The sequence below is a fragment of the Choloepus didactylus genome, chromosome 1, assembly GCF_015220235.1.
Source record: "Choloepus didactylus isolate mChoDid1 chromosome 1, mChoDid1.pri, whole genome shotgun sequence".
Lineage (NCBI taxonomy): Eukaryota > Metazoa > Chordata > Mammalia > Pilosa > Megalonychidae > Choloepus > Choloepus didactylus.
In genome coordinates, this window is record NC_051307.1 from 248,496,888 (window position 1) to 248,514,919 (window position 18,032).

At 59.9% G+C, this 18,032-nt stretch overlaps 1 protein-coding gene across 2 annotated transcripts in view; it reads right to left on the reverse strand.

The window, feature by feature from the left end:
- Positions 1-1,501: 1,501 nt before the first annotated feature.
- PLXNA1 (plexin A1) overlaps positions 1,502-18,032 on the reverse strand; it is a 59,772-nt gene continuing 43,241 nt past the window's right edge. For both annotated transcript variants that reach the window (XM_037803391.1, XM_037803383.1), the window contains exons 22-32: positions 17,647-17,903; positions 17,192-17,258; positions 11,641-11,787; positions 11,253-11,412; positions 10,385-10,488; positions 9,947-10,043; positions 9,487-9,677; positions 9,146-9,315; positions 7,494-7,706; positions 7,249-7,399; positions 1,502-5,180 (exon numbers count right to left, since the gene is read on the reverse strand). In XM_037803391.1, coding sequence (XP_037659319.1) covers positions 5,085-5,180; positions 7,249-7,399; positions 7,494-7,706; positions 9,146-9,315; positions 9,487-9,677; positions 9,947-10,043; positions 10,385-10,488; positions 11,253-11,412; positions 11,641-11,787; positions 17,192-17,258; positions 17,647-17,903 — 1,653 coding nt within the window. In that variant the 3' untranslated portion in view covers positions 1,502-5,084. The remainder of the gene's footprint in view (positions 5,181-7,248; positions 7,400-7,493; positions 7,707-9,145; positions 9,316-9,486; positions 9,678-9,946; positions 10,044-10,384; positions 10,489-11,252; positions 11,413-11,640; positions 11,788-17,191; positions 17,259-17,646; positions 17,904-18,032) is intronic.

The window sequence follows — 18,032 nt, forward strand, 5'->3', positions numbered from 1 at the left end:
GAGCAGGAGGTACTGATTATGATTTATGGACCACTGTCACAGTCCTCAGAACAGGCAGAGCTGGGAGAGAGGCAGGCTGGATAGCCGCAAGGAGACTCTGGGGACCCTCGAGCTGCACTCGGATATTGTTGGCCTTGGGGGTGGGCCGTGGGAGGAAAGGGGGCTCTGCTCCCCCGATTGAGTCTGGCTCTGTCACTTACTGCTGGGCAGCCTCAGGCAAGCTGTGCAACCTCTCTGAGCCTTGGCTTCATCTGTGCTTATCACAGGGGATAAGGTCCCCTCACACTGCCCACCCTCTAGGGTGGAAGAGACCACTCCCCTTTTGGCCGTGGAGGAAGCAGGCCCAGAGACCTCAGGCTACCCTGCCCAAAGCTGCACAGCCTTCTCTCATCATAAAAGTATTTGCAAAAGTATTTGCAAGATGGAATAGCATGTCTGTGCTGGGAAGGCCAGCAGTTTTGTAACTGGGTTCCTCAGGAAAAAATCTGGGGACACACAGTCTGCTGCAGCCCGATGCTTTTTTCACAGTGTGGCCTGAGACTCAGCTTCGTGTCTCTGGGAGCCACCCCAGCCCTTCTGGGTCAGAATTTGTATTTTAACAAGCTCCCCGCTGTGCCCTCTACCACACAAGAATGAAGGCTTGAGAACAATGACTCTGAGCCAGGGGTTTGCAGTCTGGGGAGCTTCTAAAGATCACTGACGCTCAGGGACCCCAGAAACAAATCCGAGTCTCTGGGAATGAGCCCACCTGCCAAAGATTTTAATGCACCCCATGGTACACTAGCAAGGACTCAGCACACAGATTCCACTTGAGCATGTCACCTGGAGGGCTGGTGAAACACGTGTAGCCAAAGGCATACACACAAAGGATCGGGGACCCGAGCAGGTATTTGCACACCGATGTTCACCGCGGCATCATTCACAATTGCCGAAAAGCGAAGCATCCCATGTGTCCATCCACAAGCAAATGGATAAACTAAATGTGGTCTATCCATACAATGGAATATTGCTCCTCCATAAAAAGGGATGGAAGTGCTGAACCACCCTATGATATGGATGAACCTTGAAGACATGTTGAGTGAAAGAAGCCAGACACAACAGGGCAAGTGTTGCACGATCTCACTGATATGTGCATTTTTGCAAAGTTCCTGGTGCTGCTGCAGCTGTTGTGGCTGGCACGTTGAGCCCCACGTTGGCACATTCAAGGCTCTGAGAAGTCCTGCAGTGAAGAGTTCCAGCCTCACCCCATAGACTTCAATTACAGAATGCATTCTCGTTCCTGAAGACCTCCTAATCTTCCCTTCGAGACGGTGATTGGAGTGTGGAATGTTCTCCAAGCTCTGCTGAGTTGTCCCTGACCCCCAGTAAGGCCAGACCACTAGTTCCAGGACCAGTTCTCCACCAGGGCTGGGGAATGAGCACCCCCACCCCACTCCTCGGACCCCCGCGGCCATCTCTCACCAGCCAACCTCCCAGCAAGGAAAACTCCAGAGCCGTGAGCTTTAGCAAAAATGTTTAATCTCTCCTTAATGTGTGTGTTTATTTACAAGTACTAAATCTGCAGAACAGTAAAATAGGAAATTGCCGTATATTTACATGATCTGAGGGCGGGTCGCCCGGCATCCACCCCAACCAGGAACAATTGTGGAGGGTCCGTCAGAGTGCTCGGTCCCACCGAGTGTCGCTCATTTTTTTGGGGGGGGAGGGGGGAGGGGTGGTCTGCAGCATTAAAGGACAGCTAATTGTGGGCTTCGTCTTAAAAATATCTTTCTCTCTCTCTAAATATATCTATTCTAGCTTGTATAGCACCGTGAGCCATCAAATCCAAAAGTGGGAGGAAAACAAGTGGGGCTCTCAGAACGGCCAGGCTGGGGCTGCACGTGCGGGTGCACCCTAGAGTCCCCTCACCAGCAGCCTGCTTGGACCCCCTTGGGCCAAGTCTGGGGAGACACGCAGGGGGCTGGGCAGCCCTGGGTGGACTCAGGGTATATGGAGGTATATGGAGGTCTCCCCCAGAGAGGTGAGGCCAGGCTCCCAAACCAAGGCATGTGCTATCCCAGGGATGCTCCTGAAACCCAGCCCAGCAAGGGTGAGAAATGGTGGGTGCACTGGGAGGGGTAGGTCCTGCAAGAGGGCAGGCGATAGCAGCAGTGTCTGAGGTGTAAACAGCCCCCAGCACGGTGACCCACAGATTTGCCTCATTCAGAGCCAGGATCCCCCAAACTTGGGGCCAGGAGTGGTGGGGCCTTCAGGGACACCCCCCCCACCTTGCACAGAGCTGGGGCCCCAACCCTGGGTTCCCACCAGGATCCTCACTTGCCAGGGCTCAGGGTGGAAGTCCCCAGGCAGGAGAATGCCGGGGGGCTTGATGGGGGTGCCAGGCCCAGCTCCTTGGGATGCAGTTAGCCCCACATGATTTCTCCCCCAGCAGAGTACAGACACTGGGTCCTAACTCCACATGGCAGGAAGGTGCTGGCCCCGGGAAGTGCCCAGCGGCCTGCTGAGCTGGGTAAGCCAACATGTTCAGAATCAGCTTGGTCAGCTCGCATGTAAACGGGTGCTGCTAAAGTGCATGCAGTTGACGTGGGCCCCAGCTCCAGGGTGGAGCACACGCCCCTGCAGATCTCTCCATGGGGACGGCTGGTCCCCAACTGTCACCCATTGGGGCAGAAGGGCTGGCCAAGTGACCTGGGACCAGGGAGGCCCTTGGAAAGGGAAGGGTTAAACTGGATCCTAAGAGGGAGACAGGGGGCTATGGAAGCCCTGATCCGACTGCACAGAACTGGAAGAACAGGTGGCTTCACCAGAAGCCGATGTCCAGGGAAGTTCTTTGGGGGAAACCGAGGCTCTCCCCTGGGCACAGCCAAATGACATCAGCCGGGGCTGGGTGAAGACCCAGGGGTGGGAATCCCGGCCAAAGTGGGGCCCCCCGGGTCTCAGGGAAGAGGGGCTCCGGCTTGGCCCCAAGACTGCCCCAGGGCCCAGCCCACATCCCCCAGCCGGACTCACCTGAGCTCGAGCCGAGTGCTGGCAGCATTGGAGGGGGGGGTTGTACCAGGACACCCCATTTCCCCTGGTTCAAGGAGGTGAGTCAGAAGTTCACCATTTTCACACTGTTCCCCTACAAGGGAGCGGCTCACGCTGCTTAGAAGGGAAGGGACCCCAGTGTGGCAGCCTCAGGGGGGATAGAGGGGGTGTTTTCTTCACCCGGGCCTGGGCCCGGCCACAGTTAGCTGTCCCTTAAAAGTCCGTGCAAATCTTTAGTACCATCGAAGAAGTGAACTCGGGAAACGGGGGGCTGCTTGTTTGCTTTTACCAGTGACTAATTACTTAGAAAACATTAAAAAAAAAAAAAAAAAAAAAAAAGGTCTAACAACCTGTAGTATTCAACACTTGCAGTTTTAAAAAAGATCAATTCAGACTAAACGCTAGCACGATCATGCAGGAATCCACACCGGCCCTGTGCACCCCAATGCATTTAGGGTTTGGCAAGGTCCCTCCTCTGCAACAAAGTCAAACGAAAGAAAACAGTAGCGCGGTGCGAGGGGTGCCGGCTTCGGGGTACACGCTGACCGCTTCCTTCAAGACCATTTGTTTTTGTGTGTGTTGTTTTCCCGCTGCCTTAATTTTCTCACTCTATGTTGTTTTTAAAAAACGTCTTCTCCTTCCGTTAACTATACACTACCCCACTGGGGCTGAAGATTGGGGCGGGGGCCGTGTGTGTGTGCGTGTGTGTGTGTGTGTGTGTGTGTATGTACAGACTTTAATTAAAAATTTGTTCTTTCTTGCTCACTGAGGGCGAGAATGGACAGAGGCCACTGTCCAGTCCCTCTGGTCGTTGGTGTCCTGCTCGTGGGCCTTGGGCCCGGCTCTCGCCACCCAAGCGGAGTGTGGCAGGACTTTCTTCTCCCTAAGAAACAAACAGTCCCCAAGATGTCCCGCCACACTCTTGAGGGTCCAGGATGCCGCTGAGATGCCAGATTGGAAGTCGCTGGAGGAGAGCCGCTGGGAGTGGGCAGGCAGAGAGGGTTGGGAGAAGAGAGCGGGTCTGGGTGGCCCCGGCAAGATCAGTGGTTTGGGAAGCATGGGAGGTGCCCTCCAGGGCAGCTGCGGGGGGCCGGCAGGAGGAGTGTGGCTGGCATTGGGGCAATAAATAACGGGACGTGCTCAACGGCCCACAGTCCCCGGGCCCCAGTGGCTTCCAGCAACACAGCCCTGAGGACACAAAGTGAGTTCCTGAATCCATCCAGAAGTCACTTGGACAGCGGGGGAGCGGGAGCCCCTCCATAGGAGGGGCAGCTGGGAAGGTGCCTCTCTCTGGGGCTTGGTGGGCGTAGCGCCCTGTCTGTGGTCCGCGGAGAGCACGCGGTGAATCCAAGGACAGCGGTGGTGGGCAGCAGGTGTGGGGGTGCTGGGCGCGGCAGAAGGGTGACGAGGCCAGATTGGCTGCATCTATGCTTGGCCTGGGCCTGGGTACCCAGCCTGTCCCTCTGGCTGCCCACCAGCGAACGGTGGCGCCAGGGGGCAGCTTGGAAGCCGGAATTGCCAATGGTCCCAGCCCCAGCTCCAGGCTCTGTTCACCGTGGCAGCCCAGACTTCCAGGAGCCGGACCGTGCCAGATGGCCTCCCCTTCGTCCTGACCCCTCAGGCCCTCACAGCTCACTCCATTTGTCCACAGAGCCACCAGGCAGCTCTCGCCAGGCAGTGAAACCTTTCTTGCCACAATGGCCGCCACCTTGCTCTCCCTGTTCCTCTGGTGAGCAGCTCCGGTGCACGGTTGATGGAGAAGCAGGGTACAGCGGGCACCACAGGTCCACACACGTAAAAACCAGGACCCCAGGCCAGATGGAAGGAGGGAGGGGAGGGCCGGGAGGACCCTGTCCCCAGAAACCACAGAGTCAGCTGCAGAGCGGTCCCAGGGGCCCCCAGCCACGTGCCCAGGCCTTTGAGCCGCCGAACAACTCCCCACAGACAGGGTGGAGGGTGCCCCCATGGCCCCCACACCGGGATGGAGGCTGTGCCCGCCTGCAGGGCCCCCTCTTGAGCTTTCTCCATTGCTGGGCAGAGTCATGGGAACCAGGGTCTCAGCTGCTCAGTGCCATCGTGTCCACCACCTGCTCCAGCTTGCTCCGGAGCCGCTGCCGCCGGGCCTGCTCATCCTTCTCCAGGGCCCCCAGGATCTGTGGAGACAGAGGGCAGAGATGTGCCATGGGGAAAAGGACACGGCGAGGGGGCAAAGGGCATGGCCTGGGATCCAAGGGCACAGTGGGGGGCAAAGAACACAGCAAGGGGGCCGAGGGCACGGCAGGGGTCCAAGAGCACAGCCAGGGGCAAGGGGACACAGCCAGGTGAGTGGTCGGGGTCTTGCCCAGTCACTGCTTCTGAGTGGCCCATTCCCAATACTAATGCCCTCTGGGCTACGACAGTGGGGGGGGGACACTGAAACAGATCCCACAGGTGTGAATCCTTCCATTCCCAGATAAGGTCATGAGCCCCCCACCCCTGATCACCATTCCTACTTTCACCTGTCCGAATGCCAGGCAGCTGGGGTGGAGGCCAGCCCTCCTTGGCACCCCAGTGTCCTATTTACGCAGATGTGCCCCGGGACCCCACCAGGACTCGAGCAAGTCTGCCAGCCCCACTCTCACAGCCCTTCGGCTTCCAGTTCCAATGGGGCCTTAAGGGCTGCCCGGAGACCCTGAACTCCCAGACCAATAGTTCTCTGCTCTCCTGAGACCCCAACCCTCCTTCTTGCTCCACAGTCGCAACTCGGGTCTTTGCGTCCTATTCCCCTGAGGAAGGAGGAGCAAACCCCGAGCCTCCATCTGTCACCCTGCTCTCCTACTACAGGGGGTGGTTGCAGCGAGGTCCCACCCGCAGGGGGCCCTGCCGCTGCCACCTTTCTCCACCCCACTCCCCTCCTACCACTGCCCACTGCTCTGCCCCCCTTTCCAGCAAAACTCGCCAGAACTGTCCTCAGTTGTTCACCTTTTCCTGGTGAGGTTGGCGCTGTCCGCTGAGGTCCCCTGTGACTCCTCTCTGTCCTCCCAGGACTCTCCCTGCCTCCTGACACCCTCTTCCTTGCCGTACCCCTGCTTGGACCCTCCCGCCAGCCCCCTGGGTGCCACGGTCTGCTGCCTTCGCTGATTCTCCCCCACCCTGCGGAGCTCCTCAGACAGGAGCCCAGGAGCTCAGGCTGGTTCTCTCTTCTGGGGTAGCTCCTCAGGTCTCACAACTTTGAGATCCTCCTCAGCTGACAACTTCCAAACCTGGGTTTTTCTCTCAGATCTCTCCCCAGAACTCAGCTCTCTATTCCCCTCAAAGAGCCTGCAGCTGAGCTCCTGTAGCTGGCAGGCCTAGCCCTTCCATAGTCTTCCCTCCATCTGTCCATCGGTCCATCCCACTGGCTCCTCTTCAAGCACGCTGGGCCCTGCCACCTCTCCCACCCACCCCAGCACACCGGGTCTGAGCCCAGCACCTCTCTCTGGCATCACAGCCACAGCCCCCTCGCTGGCCCCCCACCTCCCTTTCGCCCTCAGCAGTCTCCTGTCAGCTCACGTCCCTCCTGTTTCCAGACCTCCGCTGACTCCCGTCTCACTTGGGGAAAACGTCCAAGTCCCTCCAAGGCCCGCAAGCCAAGCAATCTGACCGTGACCTGGGCCCACGTTTCCCCCCCTGCCCCCAATGGTGCCTGTGACTCAGGCTCCCGCAGTCCTCGGCCAGGCCCACCACGACCCCAGGGCCTTGGAACCTGCCATGCTCTGGCTTCTGCAGGCCCTGCTTTGCTGCTCCAACACAGTCATTCAGCCAGACTCCTAGGCTCTGATGTCCTGCAAAGCTGCCCCCAGACTGTTATGCAGATGCCAAGGAGGCCTCCTAGGGCCTCGCTCCCAGGCAGTGGGAAAGTACTAAACAGAAGCATCCCAGGGAGGCCCATGGCCCAGCCCCACTGACGCCCACTCAGGCCAGTGAGGGCAGTGAAGGGCCCCTCGGAGAACAGATGGTCACCAGCCCACCTTCTCTACCTTGGGAGGCTCTGCAGTCCCACTCTCCCAGTGATCCAGAGGAGCCCCAAACTTAGATGGGCACTGGCCAGCGGAAGGGAATTGAGGAGGGAGGCCCCGCAGCGAGGGCCTTGTGAGAGAGCTGGGGAGGCGGGAGGAGGGGGGGCTTTGGCTGACGGAGCAGAGGGGCCAAGGCCGGTGATGCCCACACTCCGGGAGGGGCCCCCTGAGCCCGAGAGCTCACCTCATCCTTGTACTTGGTGATGTAGGAGTAGATCTCGTGCAAGGCACTCATGCTGTTGAACTGGCTCAGGTGCAGCCGCGACTGCTCGGCCAGGTACGCACTCATGTCCTGGTCGCTGATGGCCGGCATCTTGGCGATGTCAGCATAGTACCTGCGGCCGGGGGGTGAGAGTGAGCGTCCACCTGCTGCGCCCACCCCGTGTCTCACTGCCCGCCCCACTGCCGCCCCAGCCCCGGCCCGCCCACCTCTCCACCCAGCTCTTGTAGTTGGGGATGTCCTTGGCGTAGAGCAGCTTGTTGGAGGGTGAGTCCTTGCCCAGCTTGTGCTCGGACGTGGAGCAGGAGTCCATGAAGGTCTGCGCCACCACCGACAGGCAGGCGTCCGTGATGCTGTTCTTGTGGATGTCGAACACGAACTGCGGGTTCTTGATGACATTCACCCAGAAGCGCAGGGGCAGGCTGCGGAGGCAAGCGGGCCCAGGCATGGGTCAGGGCCAAGGGCTGTACCTGACGGGCTGGCTGTCCCACCTGGCATGGGACCCTGGGCGAGCCCCTCCCCTCTGAACCTCAGCTCCCTTCTGCACAAAGGGGGAAGGGATCAGCTGGGGATCTTGTGGTCCCCCAGCTCTCCCCTTTAAAGTGGCCATGGAGTTCCACAGATGGGGAAACTGAGGCCCCGATTAGTGCAAGGGAGGGATGGTAGGGACAGCAGAGTGTCTGCGGCTATCTCCTGCCACTCAGCCAAGAGGACGCTGCCTCTACCTCCGCAGCATCATCACTGGGCTAGTGTCTCTCTCACACACACACGCACACACCTGCACACACATACATGCCTCTGAGGACCGCTCTGAGGGCAGTCACCCCACAGATCCAGATACACACATACACAGCCCCCCACAGATGGGGCACATACACCACATGCACATCCCTCCTCTCAGGGACCTGTGGCACACAGTCATCATCCTCCCAGATCCACCAGCCCACTCACACTCAAGTGGGCCCACCACCTGGCTCCCACCCCCACAGCAAACCCCGGAAAGGCTCCAGAGGACTCCAGCAGCCCCCCCCCCCCATGGATCTGCTCTATGCCCAGGGCTCCATGTGACCCCTTCAGCTGCACCAGCCACTGGGGATCAGCCCCAGACCAGGGCTTGCACAGCGGCAGGGCGGCTAACCAGGGATCAGGGGAGGCCAGGGCTCTAGAATCGCCAGGGCCAAGAGGATGGGTGAGGAGGCAACAGCCCCAGGAGGCAGGCCTGGCCTCAGGAGGGGGCTGCAGACTCCAGACAGAAGTAAGAGAGACTGACTCAGGACACGGGAGCCGCCCCCCTACGCACTGGCCTCTCAGAGCCGGCCCACCCCTTGCGCCTCTACAGAGGAGCCCGAAATGGGTGTCTCCCCCGTTCAAAGGAGAGGCCTACAGGCCTGGCCCTGAGCCACAGGAAGGGCGGAAGGGCTTCGCGCACGGTCGGCTCCATAGGGAGCTTTGTCGTCCGCATCCCGGTTTCCTCGTCACTAGATCGCGCAGGGGCCGGGGCCTGGCCCAGGCTGCGCCAAGTGCCTCACGCCAGGACCCTCACATGTGCGGCACTGCACAGCCGGCACACTCGGGGCCACACGCCGCCCAGGCCTGGCCTCCGGGCTGCCGACTCCCATCTGTTCGGCGGGACCGGGTCCACCACAGCCAAGGACAGACTCCTGCTGCCCCGCCCACCGTGGTAGCCCCGCCCCACCAGCGGCCCTGCCCCCCACCCCCCGCGATCCAGACCCTCAGCCATGGCCCCGCCCACTGAGCGCCCCGCCCCTCCCGTGGCCTCTCCCCCTAGGCGCCCCGCCCCTTCCGTGGCCCCGCCCCTCTGCTATGGCCCGCCCACTGCGGCGGCCCCGCCCCCAGTCACCAGTTGCTCTTCCAGGTGTGCCGCACGTCGGAGTCGTGGATCTGGTGCTTGTCAGCCTGCTCGTCCAGGAAGTCGAACATGTACTTGATGGCCAGCGGCAGGGCGCTGCCCCGGTGCGCCGTGCTGAAGATGGTCTCAAACAGGTCGTCCACAAACTTCTGCAGCGTGCCCTGCAGACGGAGGACCAGCACCAGGTCCAGGGTGCCACCTCCCCCAGCCCTCTCCCGGCTCTCCGCGGGACAAGGTGAGGGCGAGGGGCTCTGGCGGGAGCTTATCTCCCCAGGTGGGGCATCACTGCCCAGCCCTCCCCCCATGGACGCCAGCTTGCAGGTGAGGCCCACCTTGGTGGCCAGCAGCCTTGTCAGGTAGATCTCGGACACCATCTTGCTGCCGCGGTCACCCTCCCGCTGGTCCAGGTGGTCATGGTTCTTCACCAGGTGCCACAGCTTGGTGCCGCTCTCCAGGTCGGGCGTGATCATGGGGGTGCGCGAGCGCAGGCTGTCGGGGCTGCTGGCCGTGCGCAGCATGCTCTCTGCGGGGGACCCCCCTGTCAGTGCAGGTCTCTCCCACCAGCCCCTGCCGGCATCCTCCGGGGACACCACCCCCCTCCCTGACCCTCAGTCTCTTCATCTGGAAATCCGGGACCACCTGCCCTTGCTCTGGGCTGCTGGGGGCACGTGGCTGAATTGGGTGGGAAAGGCCAGATGTCCAAGTGACAGGCAGGCTGTGACCAGGTCCCCTTAGCCCACCTGTCTGATGTGGTACAGCAGGAAACCCCAGCCCCAGCCCCCAGCCCCTCACCATATCTGCTGAGGGACTTGGTGAAGGTGGAGGAGTTGGAGATGTTGTAGGCCGAAGTCTGCTTGGGTACCAGTGCCACCGAGGACCCGTCCGTCACCTGGAGGCACCACAACCACACCCTCACACCCTGACACCACCTCTGCCCCTGGGACTGCCACCCACCCCTCATCCAGGACATAGGGGACAACCCCAGTCCCTCCTGGCTATGAATCCCTAGAGGTGAGAAGCTGCATCACCCAGCCTCAGTTTCCCCAATTCAGCGGGCATGGCATGAGACACACCAGCACGGGGCCTGGGACCATCCACACATGTGACCTCTGAGGCCTTCTCTCCTGACGTTTATCTCCTACCTCCAGATTGGGCCAAAACCAGGAGAGCCAGCTGGGGGCAGGCGCCCAGAGAGGGGGCCGTGTATGTGCGTGTGTGTGAGGGGTGTACCTGATAGTGCGCCAGCGTGTTCAGTCGCTTCCAGTCATTGTCGATTTTGGTGGTGACATCCTCGTCCTGCAGGATGATCCGCGCCATGCGGCCCTGGCGCCACTCTGTAGGGGGAGAGCAAGCACTGAGGGGGAGCTCTGCTATGGCCCCATTTACCACAGCTTTGCCCATGTACAGCATGCAGGGCATGAGGGGGCACTTGGGGAAGTGCCTCGGAGACCAGAACAATGGACAAAAGCCCACCTCCGAATGGTGCCTCCCCTCCACCCCCAGCACAGAGCCTTGCCCCCCACCATCCAGGAGCAACTGCACCTGGGGGTTACCCCCCCACCCCAGCCAGTCTGTACCCTGCCTCCGCAGGGCCCTGGGGCCATTGTCTCAGCTTAGCCATTGAGGCTCTCCATGGGATCCCCACTGGCCTCTCCAGCCACACCTACTCCTGGACCCCAGAACCACCCACCCGTCCGGTCACACAGCCAGAGGCCCCCACCCCAGCTGCAATAGCCCGTTGCCCCCGAGTGCCTTCCGCAAACTTCCGAATGATCTCTGGAATTGTACCTCCCTCTCCCCTGTGCAGTTTGCTGTTGTCCCAGCAGACTTTCTGCTTCGTCTCCTGACCTCTACACCCCCCTCCACACCCACAGCCTGGGCCAGCTTTACAGAACCCAGCCCCAACTGCATTACTTCCCTCAGTCAGAGCCCCCATGGCTGCCCCCACACGCTCGAGGTCCATGCCAGGGGCCTGGCCCGCACTTTGCAGCCCCACTGCCCACAGCTCTCGCACACACACAGGTCCTCGGCTCAGGACGGCCTCTCCCACCCAGAGCCGCACGGACCCGGCCCCCGCAACATCCTCTGCCGGGCTCACCCAGGTCCATGTCCCCAGCCTTGGGCCGCTGGGAGTAGGGCACCCCCTTGTACACGGCATCCAGCAGCTTCTCCTTGACCTGCGTCACCGTGTCACAGTTCAGCCCCTTCACAGGCACCTCGGGCGCGTTCTCGTTCTCGGGGTTCACGCAGTTCAGGGTCTGCGGGGTGAGCGGCAGTTTTAGCCTTGCAGAGGGACGTACACCCCCACCACCTCCCACCTCCGTCAGCCCAACGGGGACAGCTCCTGGCTCTGCACCGGGCAGGCCCCCCAACCCTGGGCAGACATACATGAGGGTCTGTGGAGGGGGTGGGACCTCGCTTGCCAGATCAGGGTGACCCCAGGCAGGGCCCTGGGGTGCAGAGGGGCCGGCCGGCCCGGGCCTCACCAGCATCTTGTAGTCAATCTGCTGGCGGATGAGCTTGTCCTCGCTCAGGGAGTAGCGGGCCTCTCCGGTGATGGCGTCGATGGGGCCCTTTTCCATCTGCTGCTTGATGGCGCAATACAGCATGAACAGCGGCTCCCCTGCACACTCCTGGATATGAGGGTGGGGTGGGAGCGTCAGGCTGCAGCTGGGCACCCGGGGCTCCCTTCCCATGCCCACTGGCTGCCCAATACCGAACGACACCTCCAGTCTCCTTTTTGGAGGCATGTAGCACACTGACTCCAAAACCCAAGGAAGACTGCACCAAATGAATCAACAAAACTGCAGACCAATTCCCACTGTGATGGAAAGATCCTAAATAAAATATCAGCAAGGAGACACTGGGAGTGCAGTAAAGAAGAACATGGCATGGCCGAGGAAGACCTAGACCAGTCGATTCCATCCCTGGTAGCTGCCCTGCTCGGATCTCTGGGGGGCCCCAGCCCCTCCCCGGCCCCTGCCAGCACCCCAGGACCCAGCTCCCCCAGAAGCTGACCCGGCAGCCAGTGCTGGGGACTCACAGTGCTGGGGACAGAGTCTAGCTTCCTGATCAAGCCTTCAAAGCTCACCTGGGAAGCCCCTTGTCTTTATCTTGAGGTGTCAGAACCTGAGCCAAGCACCCAGAAGCCCCCCTCCATCCACAAGCGACACTAGGAGTGACCACAGCCAGCTGGATGCTGGAGGCCCCAGCTTGGACCTCCCCCCACTGCAGGGGAGCGCACGGTCAATGCCAAGCCATCAGCGCAGACCCGGCAACCTAGGGTGGCCCTTTGACCTCAAGATGCTGAGCTCTAGGCCCCAAGAGCCTGGCTCATCCAAGGTGCGTGGGCCTGGAAGGCTGCAGGGTGGCCTTGCCCTTTGCCTGCTGACACCCCCACATGCCAGCTGCAGGGGCCACTTCTCATTCTCAAACCACCGCAGGGCCTCTGCACCTGCCATGCCAACAACCTGGAACTCTCACCTCTGGGCCTGCACCAGTCCTTTGGGACTTGATCCCCCACATCCCCTTTGCACAAAGGCTTTCCCTGAGCCCCAACCAAGGCTGCCAGCCCCCTCCTTCACTGTCCCCGCACTCTGCTGCAGACTGTGTGTTCCCCATCTCTCCTCTGGACTGGGAGCTGCCTGAGGGCCAGGGTACGGCTCTCCTGTTCACATATTTCCCCAGTGCCAGCACGGGGCCTGCTGTGTGGACGGGCTCCACAAACACTTGCTGACCAGTAAACCGAAACGGACGACGAGTTGTTGGAGGGAAAAGGTCCGCACTGTTGGAACAGTGAAGAAAGCAGGCTGCCCGACACGGATGAGTCCCGTATTCTCTAAGGGTGGTGCCCCAGCTCCTGGGCTCTGGGCTTGCTGGGCCTGGCACCGGGAGACCCTCAGCAGGCAGTGGCTGCCCGGCCACGGAGCTCAGAGGCGAGGGCATGCCCGATGCTGCTGGCAGCCCTGCTTCGTTCCCAGGCCCCTGGCACACAAACCCAGCTCTGGTGCAACACGCAGCTTGGGCCCTGTAACCAGAGGCTCCGGGCACCTTGTTAGCATCTGCGGTAATTAGAGAGACAGCTGCCAAGGAGTGGCCACGAGCAGAGCTCATCCCAAGCCCTTCTGACAAGAAGCCTGTCTTTGAAATTAGGTTGCATCTGCAGACTTGGCTGCATGAAGTCAGCTGGGAAGGAGGGGAGAAGGCGGTGTGGATGGGGACGCAGAGCCATTAGTAGCTGCCTCTCTTGCAGGAAATGCCACCTGAAGAGTGACTAGAGCACAGGGGGCCTCTGAAAGTTTCACGAGCTTGCATGCCTGCCCGAGGGTTCCCAGGCTTGGGCCTGGCAGATGGGAGAGAGGGAGGTACCAGCGTCTGTGGAAGTCCCAGAGGGGAGGTGACTGGTGGAGAGTCACAAGCCAATCAGTGGAGAAGCCAGGGTTTCGGTCAGATCTGATTTCTAAGCAGGTGTCAGCAGAGAAGGCTCCGGGCTGAGCAGGCTGCTTGTGCTTGGCCCAGCCTGCCTCAGTGCCGGCCCCACTGCACTTCTAGAAAGCTCCCCAGCAGGTAAGAAGGAGGAATCACGGTCAGAGGCCAGGGGTCAGGCAGGCCCAGTGCTTAGAGTGGACCCCATCCATCCTTTCCCTCACTGGGCCTCAGTTTCCTGCATTCGAGGAGGAAAAGGAGGTGAGCTCGGATTCCTCCCAGCTCTGGCTGTGGGCCTGCCAAAACGTGTGTGTGCATGCATCAATAAATGATGTGCTTCTCTATTTGGGAAAAAAAACCTCAAGTCAGACCCTGGCTTCAAGCTACATGCAAACAAAAATCATTTCTTAACCCAACACAGGCACTAGAAGAGATGGGAAAGTTCATATTAAACGACTCCTATAATCCAGCAAAAGAAATAACCCGAGAAAAATGGGCGAAGGATAAAAATAGGCGATTTGAAGAAGAAATTTGAGCAACCCATCCAACAAGCAAAAAGATGCTTAGCTGATTATTAAAGAAATGCAAAGTAAAGCAACAAGCTATCGGTTTGCACTCATCAAATTGGAAGAGATGAAAAAGACTGACAGAGCAAGTGCCATGCAAAGCAGGGGGGTGGGGGGGAAATGAGATTCTTAGACACTGGCGGAAGGAATACAGATTGGGGCAACCTTTCCTGTAGGACAATTTGGCAGTTTTTATTACAATTAGATACGAACGTGCCTGGTGGCCTGCAAGCCTGCCTCTGAATGTCCACTTCTCTGCACGGTAACACGGCAAGCAGAGGCTCTGGTGTGAGATCCTGGCTGCGGGGCCGCTCACGGTGAGGGGAAATTCAGACCCATCCCGACACCCACTCGGCAGTGCAACAGATAAATGGTGCCACATCTGTACTGTGGACCACGATGTGGCATTAAAAACGAGGTGGCACATGCATGTGTCCTAACCTGGGAAGATGTTTTTAACACTTTACTCAAAGCAGGGGAGGGAAGCGTGGGGCAGTGCAAGACGTATAGTACTACAAAACCAAAAAGCTCTGTGATGAACAAGAATAGTAGTACTATGCTTTCTTCTTAATACGGAAAACATACCCTATTTATAGATATTTGCTTCAGCTGAGAAACCAGTCTGGGAGGCCACACTCCAAATCGCTGATGGTAACTCACTCCAGATCTGGAGGTGTGTGGAGGGACGGACATCACCCCTTTATATGCAGGTATGAAAATGCGTTAGGTTGTGGTGCAGATGTGTTGTGTAGGTGTATTCAAATGAGCATGGGTTACTCTTCTAATTACATCTTTTGCTTCTAAAGACAGCAAGGAATGAAAAGGATTTGGGTTGTTTACAAACGGTGTGTGGCAAAAAGAATTTGGCGAGGGACACTACTTTCTGCATGAATTTTCTGTAAACCTACAACTTCTCGGATCAACAAACAAACAAGAAAGAAGGCAGTGCCCAGTTAGGGGGATGGGGAACAGCCCCCCAGTGCTAGCCCCCTCCCTCCACGTGCGCAGTTCCCCCACCCATCTCCAGACTTCTTGGACGGGGGCTGGAGTAGGGCCCTTCGGGGGGTGTTGGCAGGTGAGCCCCAGCGTGGCCACCTCCACAGCCCTTCTCAAGCCCTTCAGTGGCACCCTGGGGACAAGGAAGGCCACGAGGGCCAGCGTGCCCTGAAGATGCCCTCAGCCCTCCTCTGGCCAAACAGCCGCCCTCTGCCTCCCTCCCTCCACGCTGGTCTTGGGGCTCCCTCTGTGCCCGTCTGAAATGCACCCCTTCCTACCGCACCCTTCTCTTGGACATCTCTCACAGCACGGACTTGCATTGTGCCACGGTGCCCGTGACCTGACCTGCCCCTGCCCCGGGCAGCCTGGCCTTCAGCAAAACACGGGCCCCGAGTGGCTTCTTAGAGGATTTGTTGACCCGAATCCTCTTTCTCTGGGTGTGGAGAATCAGGATCAAGCAGTGATCAATAGAAGCTAAGATGCAGCTCGAGCAGGGCTGTCTGGAGTGTGCAGCCTGGCCCAGAATGATTTCCTTGTGTTCGCAGAGCACGACTTAGCGAGATGCACGTACAGCAATAGTCTTAAAGAAGTGCGCTTCTTTTTTTAACAGAAAACACACAACTTGGTATTAACGGCTACGAGTTCTGCAATACGATAAAACGCTGGTCGCCACGTGCCAGGGGTGGTTCTAAGCTCACGGAAGACTCACGAGGCCCCCGCTCTGGAGCCCCTCACTGCCACCTCACTCCACCTCGGGGCCTTGCCCCCTGGCTGTTCCCTCAGCCTGGGTGCCCGTCCCTGCTTCAGGACTCTGCTCCACCCCTGCCCTCCCTGACATGGCTGCCCCCATCCAACGCCTGCCCCCTCTTCCTGCTGGCTTCCATGGCAATTACCACCTACTGACAGATTACAGGGTTCTCACCTGTTGGACTGACTTAATTCCTTTTTACAGTCTCTCCCCCTAGGGAGCAGGGGCTGTATGAGGGACAGGGCTGTTTTGTACGCCCATGAGCCCCTGTCCCCTCTGGACAGCGCCCGGCCCCTGGAGCCCACCCCCATCCTGCTGGGGGGTGATTGGAAGCCACAGGCCCCCGTGAGGCTCTGAAGCCATGCACCCCGTCCCGGGACGAGGAAACCGAGGGCAAGGGAGTGGGGACACTGGAATTCAGAGCCACGCGGTCAGCACCTGACCCACCCTCCACCCACTGAGCACCATGGCCGCCACAGTCACCTCATCCGTCCAGCGGGTAGCATGCACCAACAGGACACAGGCCACTCCAGCCTTGGGACCACACAGGCCCCGGTGGCCAAGCCTTTGGATTTCCCAAGGAAAGCCAGAAACCTGGGTTTTCCTGGGTGATCTCCCAGTATTCAAGTGCAACCAGTTGTGGCCCCAACAAAACTCCACTGGGGCCCACAGCCAGCCTTGGGGGGTCCGTAAGCCTCACTCAGAGCTGGTCACCTAGTCACCAGGGCCCATCTTCTGCAGGGGGTGAGGGGTTCCCAGCTCGGAGCAGGGGTTTGTCTTGGCAGCCACAAAGGAGGCCCTAGTGCAGCCATACCCTGTCCCCATGACGCACAGCAGACAGGAGTCCCCCAAAGCTCCACCCTCGCCCCGGGCAGCTCCCTGGCTGGTGCTGACATGCAGGGAAGAGTCTGCCCTTCGCCTTCCTTGGCGTGGGGCCAGCTCTAGGCCATGGGCACAGCACAGGAGACAGGGCCCACACCCCAGCTCCAGCTTGGCGCTCGCCGGCCATACAACTGAGATGACGCCTACAGAGCAGAACACCCATGCCAACCCTGCTGGGCTGGGGGAAGATGGGCGCCCTCGAGAAGGAGGAATAGGGAAGAAGGGGGTAATAGAGGAGAGTCCCAGGTGGGGGGAAGGGGTCACACCTGAGCCACTGACTCAGCTAAGATTTGTCCGTCTGTCCCATCTCGCTTGCTCCCTGTCTCATCTTTTCATCGCACCCTTTCATTTCTGCCTCTGATGCCCCATCCTCTCCTCCCCCAGCTTCCCCATCTCCGTCTTTCAGTCTTCCCGGCCTACCTTGAGGAACTTGTACAAGAGGAAAGTGAACCAGTTGGTCAGCATCTTCTCCGCCACAGACTCGGTCCTGGGAGGGGAGGCCAAAAACAGGCAGGTCACAGAATGAGTCCCGTCACCCGGCGGGGATGCCAACCTCCTCGGGCTCTGCACATGTCCCCAGCCCTGCCCTCTGCTCCCTCCCTGTGGCCGCTCAAGGTCAGTGCTTGAAAGGCCAGTCAGCGGGGATCAGGGACCCCGAGGCCCTGGCCCTGACTGTGGGGACTTGGACTCGGCACCAAGGAGCCCTGGAGGGTCCCAGGCTGCGAGCGTCCTGAGTGTGGGGGCCCCCGGCAGCTGTGGTTGCTGAATGGACGACTTGGACAGGCCTGGGTGTGAAGGGGAAGCTGAGGGCAGCTCAGAGAGGTCTAGGGACAGCCCCCCCATGCCACCGGGGCCCCGCCAGCCCCAAGGCTCACCGCCGCAGCAGCAGCTTGGGGTGGTTCTTGCTCTCCAGGTTCTTCTCAATGAGGTCAGAGAGCAGCTGCTTGAGGACACCCGTGGCGTACTCCATCTCGCCCTGCAGGGCGGTCATGATGAGGGACGCCACGTTGCCGCGGTCGCGCATGGAGAAGCTGCGCTGGCCCTCCAGCGTGCGGATGAAGGTCAGCAGGAAGTGCTTCTTCGTTAGCAGCTGCCCGAAGAGCGTCAGCGACTTCTCCACGTTGGCCTGCACCTGCGAGAGGTCCCCAGCCCACTCAGAATCCAGGGGGGCCCCAGCCCGGCAGAGGAGAGTCGTGCGTGTGCATGCATGTGTCCACGTGTGTGTGTGTGCCTGACTTCGGAGCCATGGCTGCCACTGCAA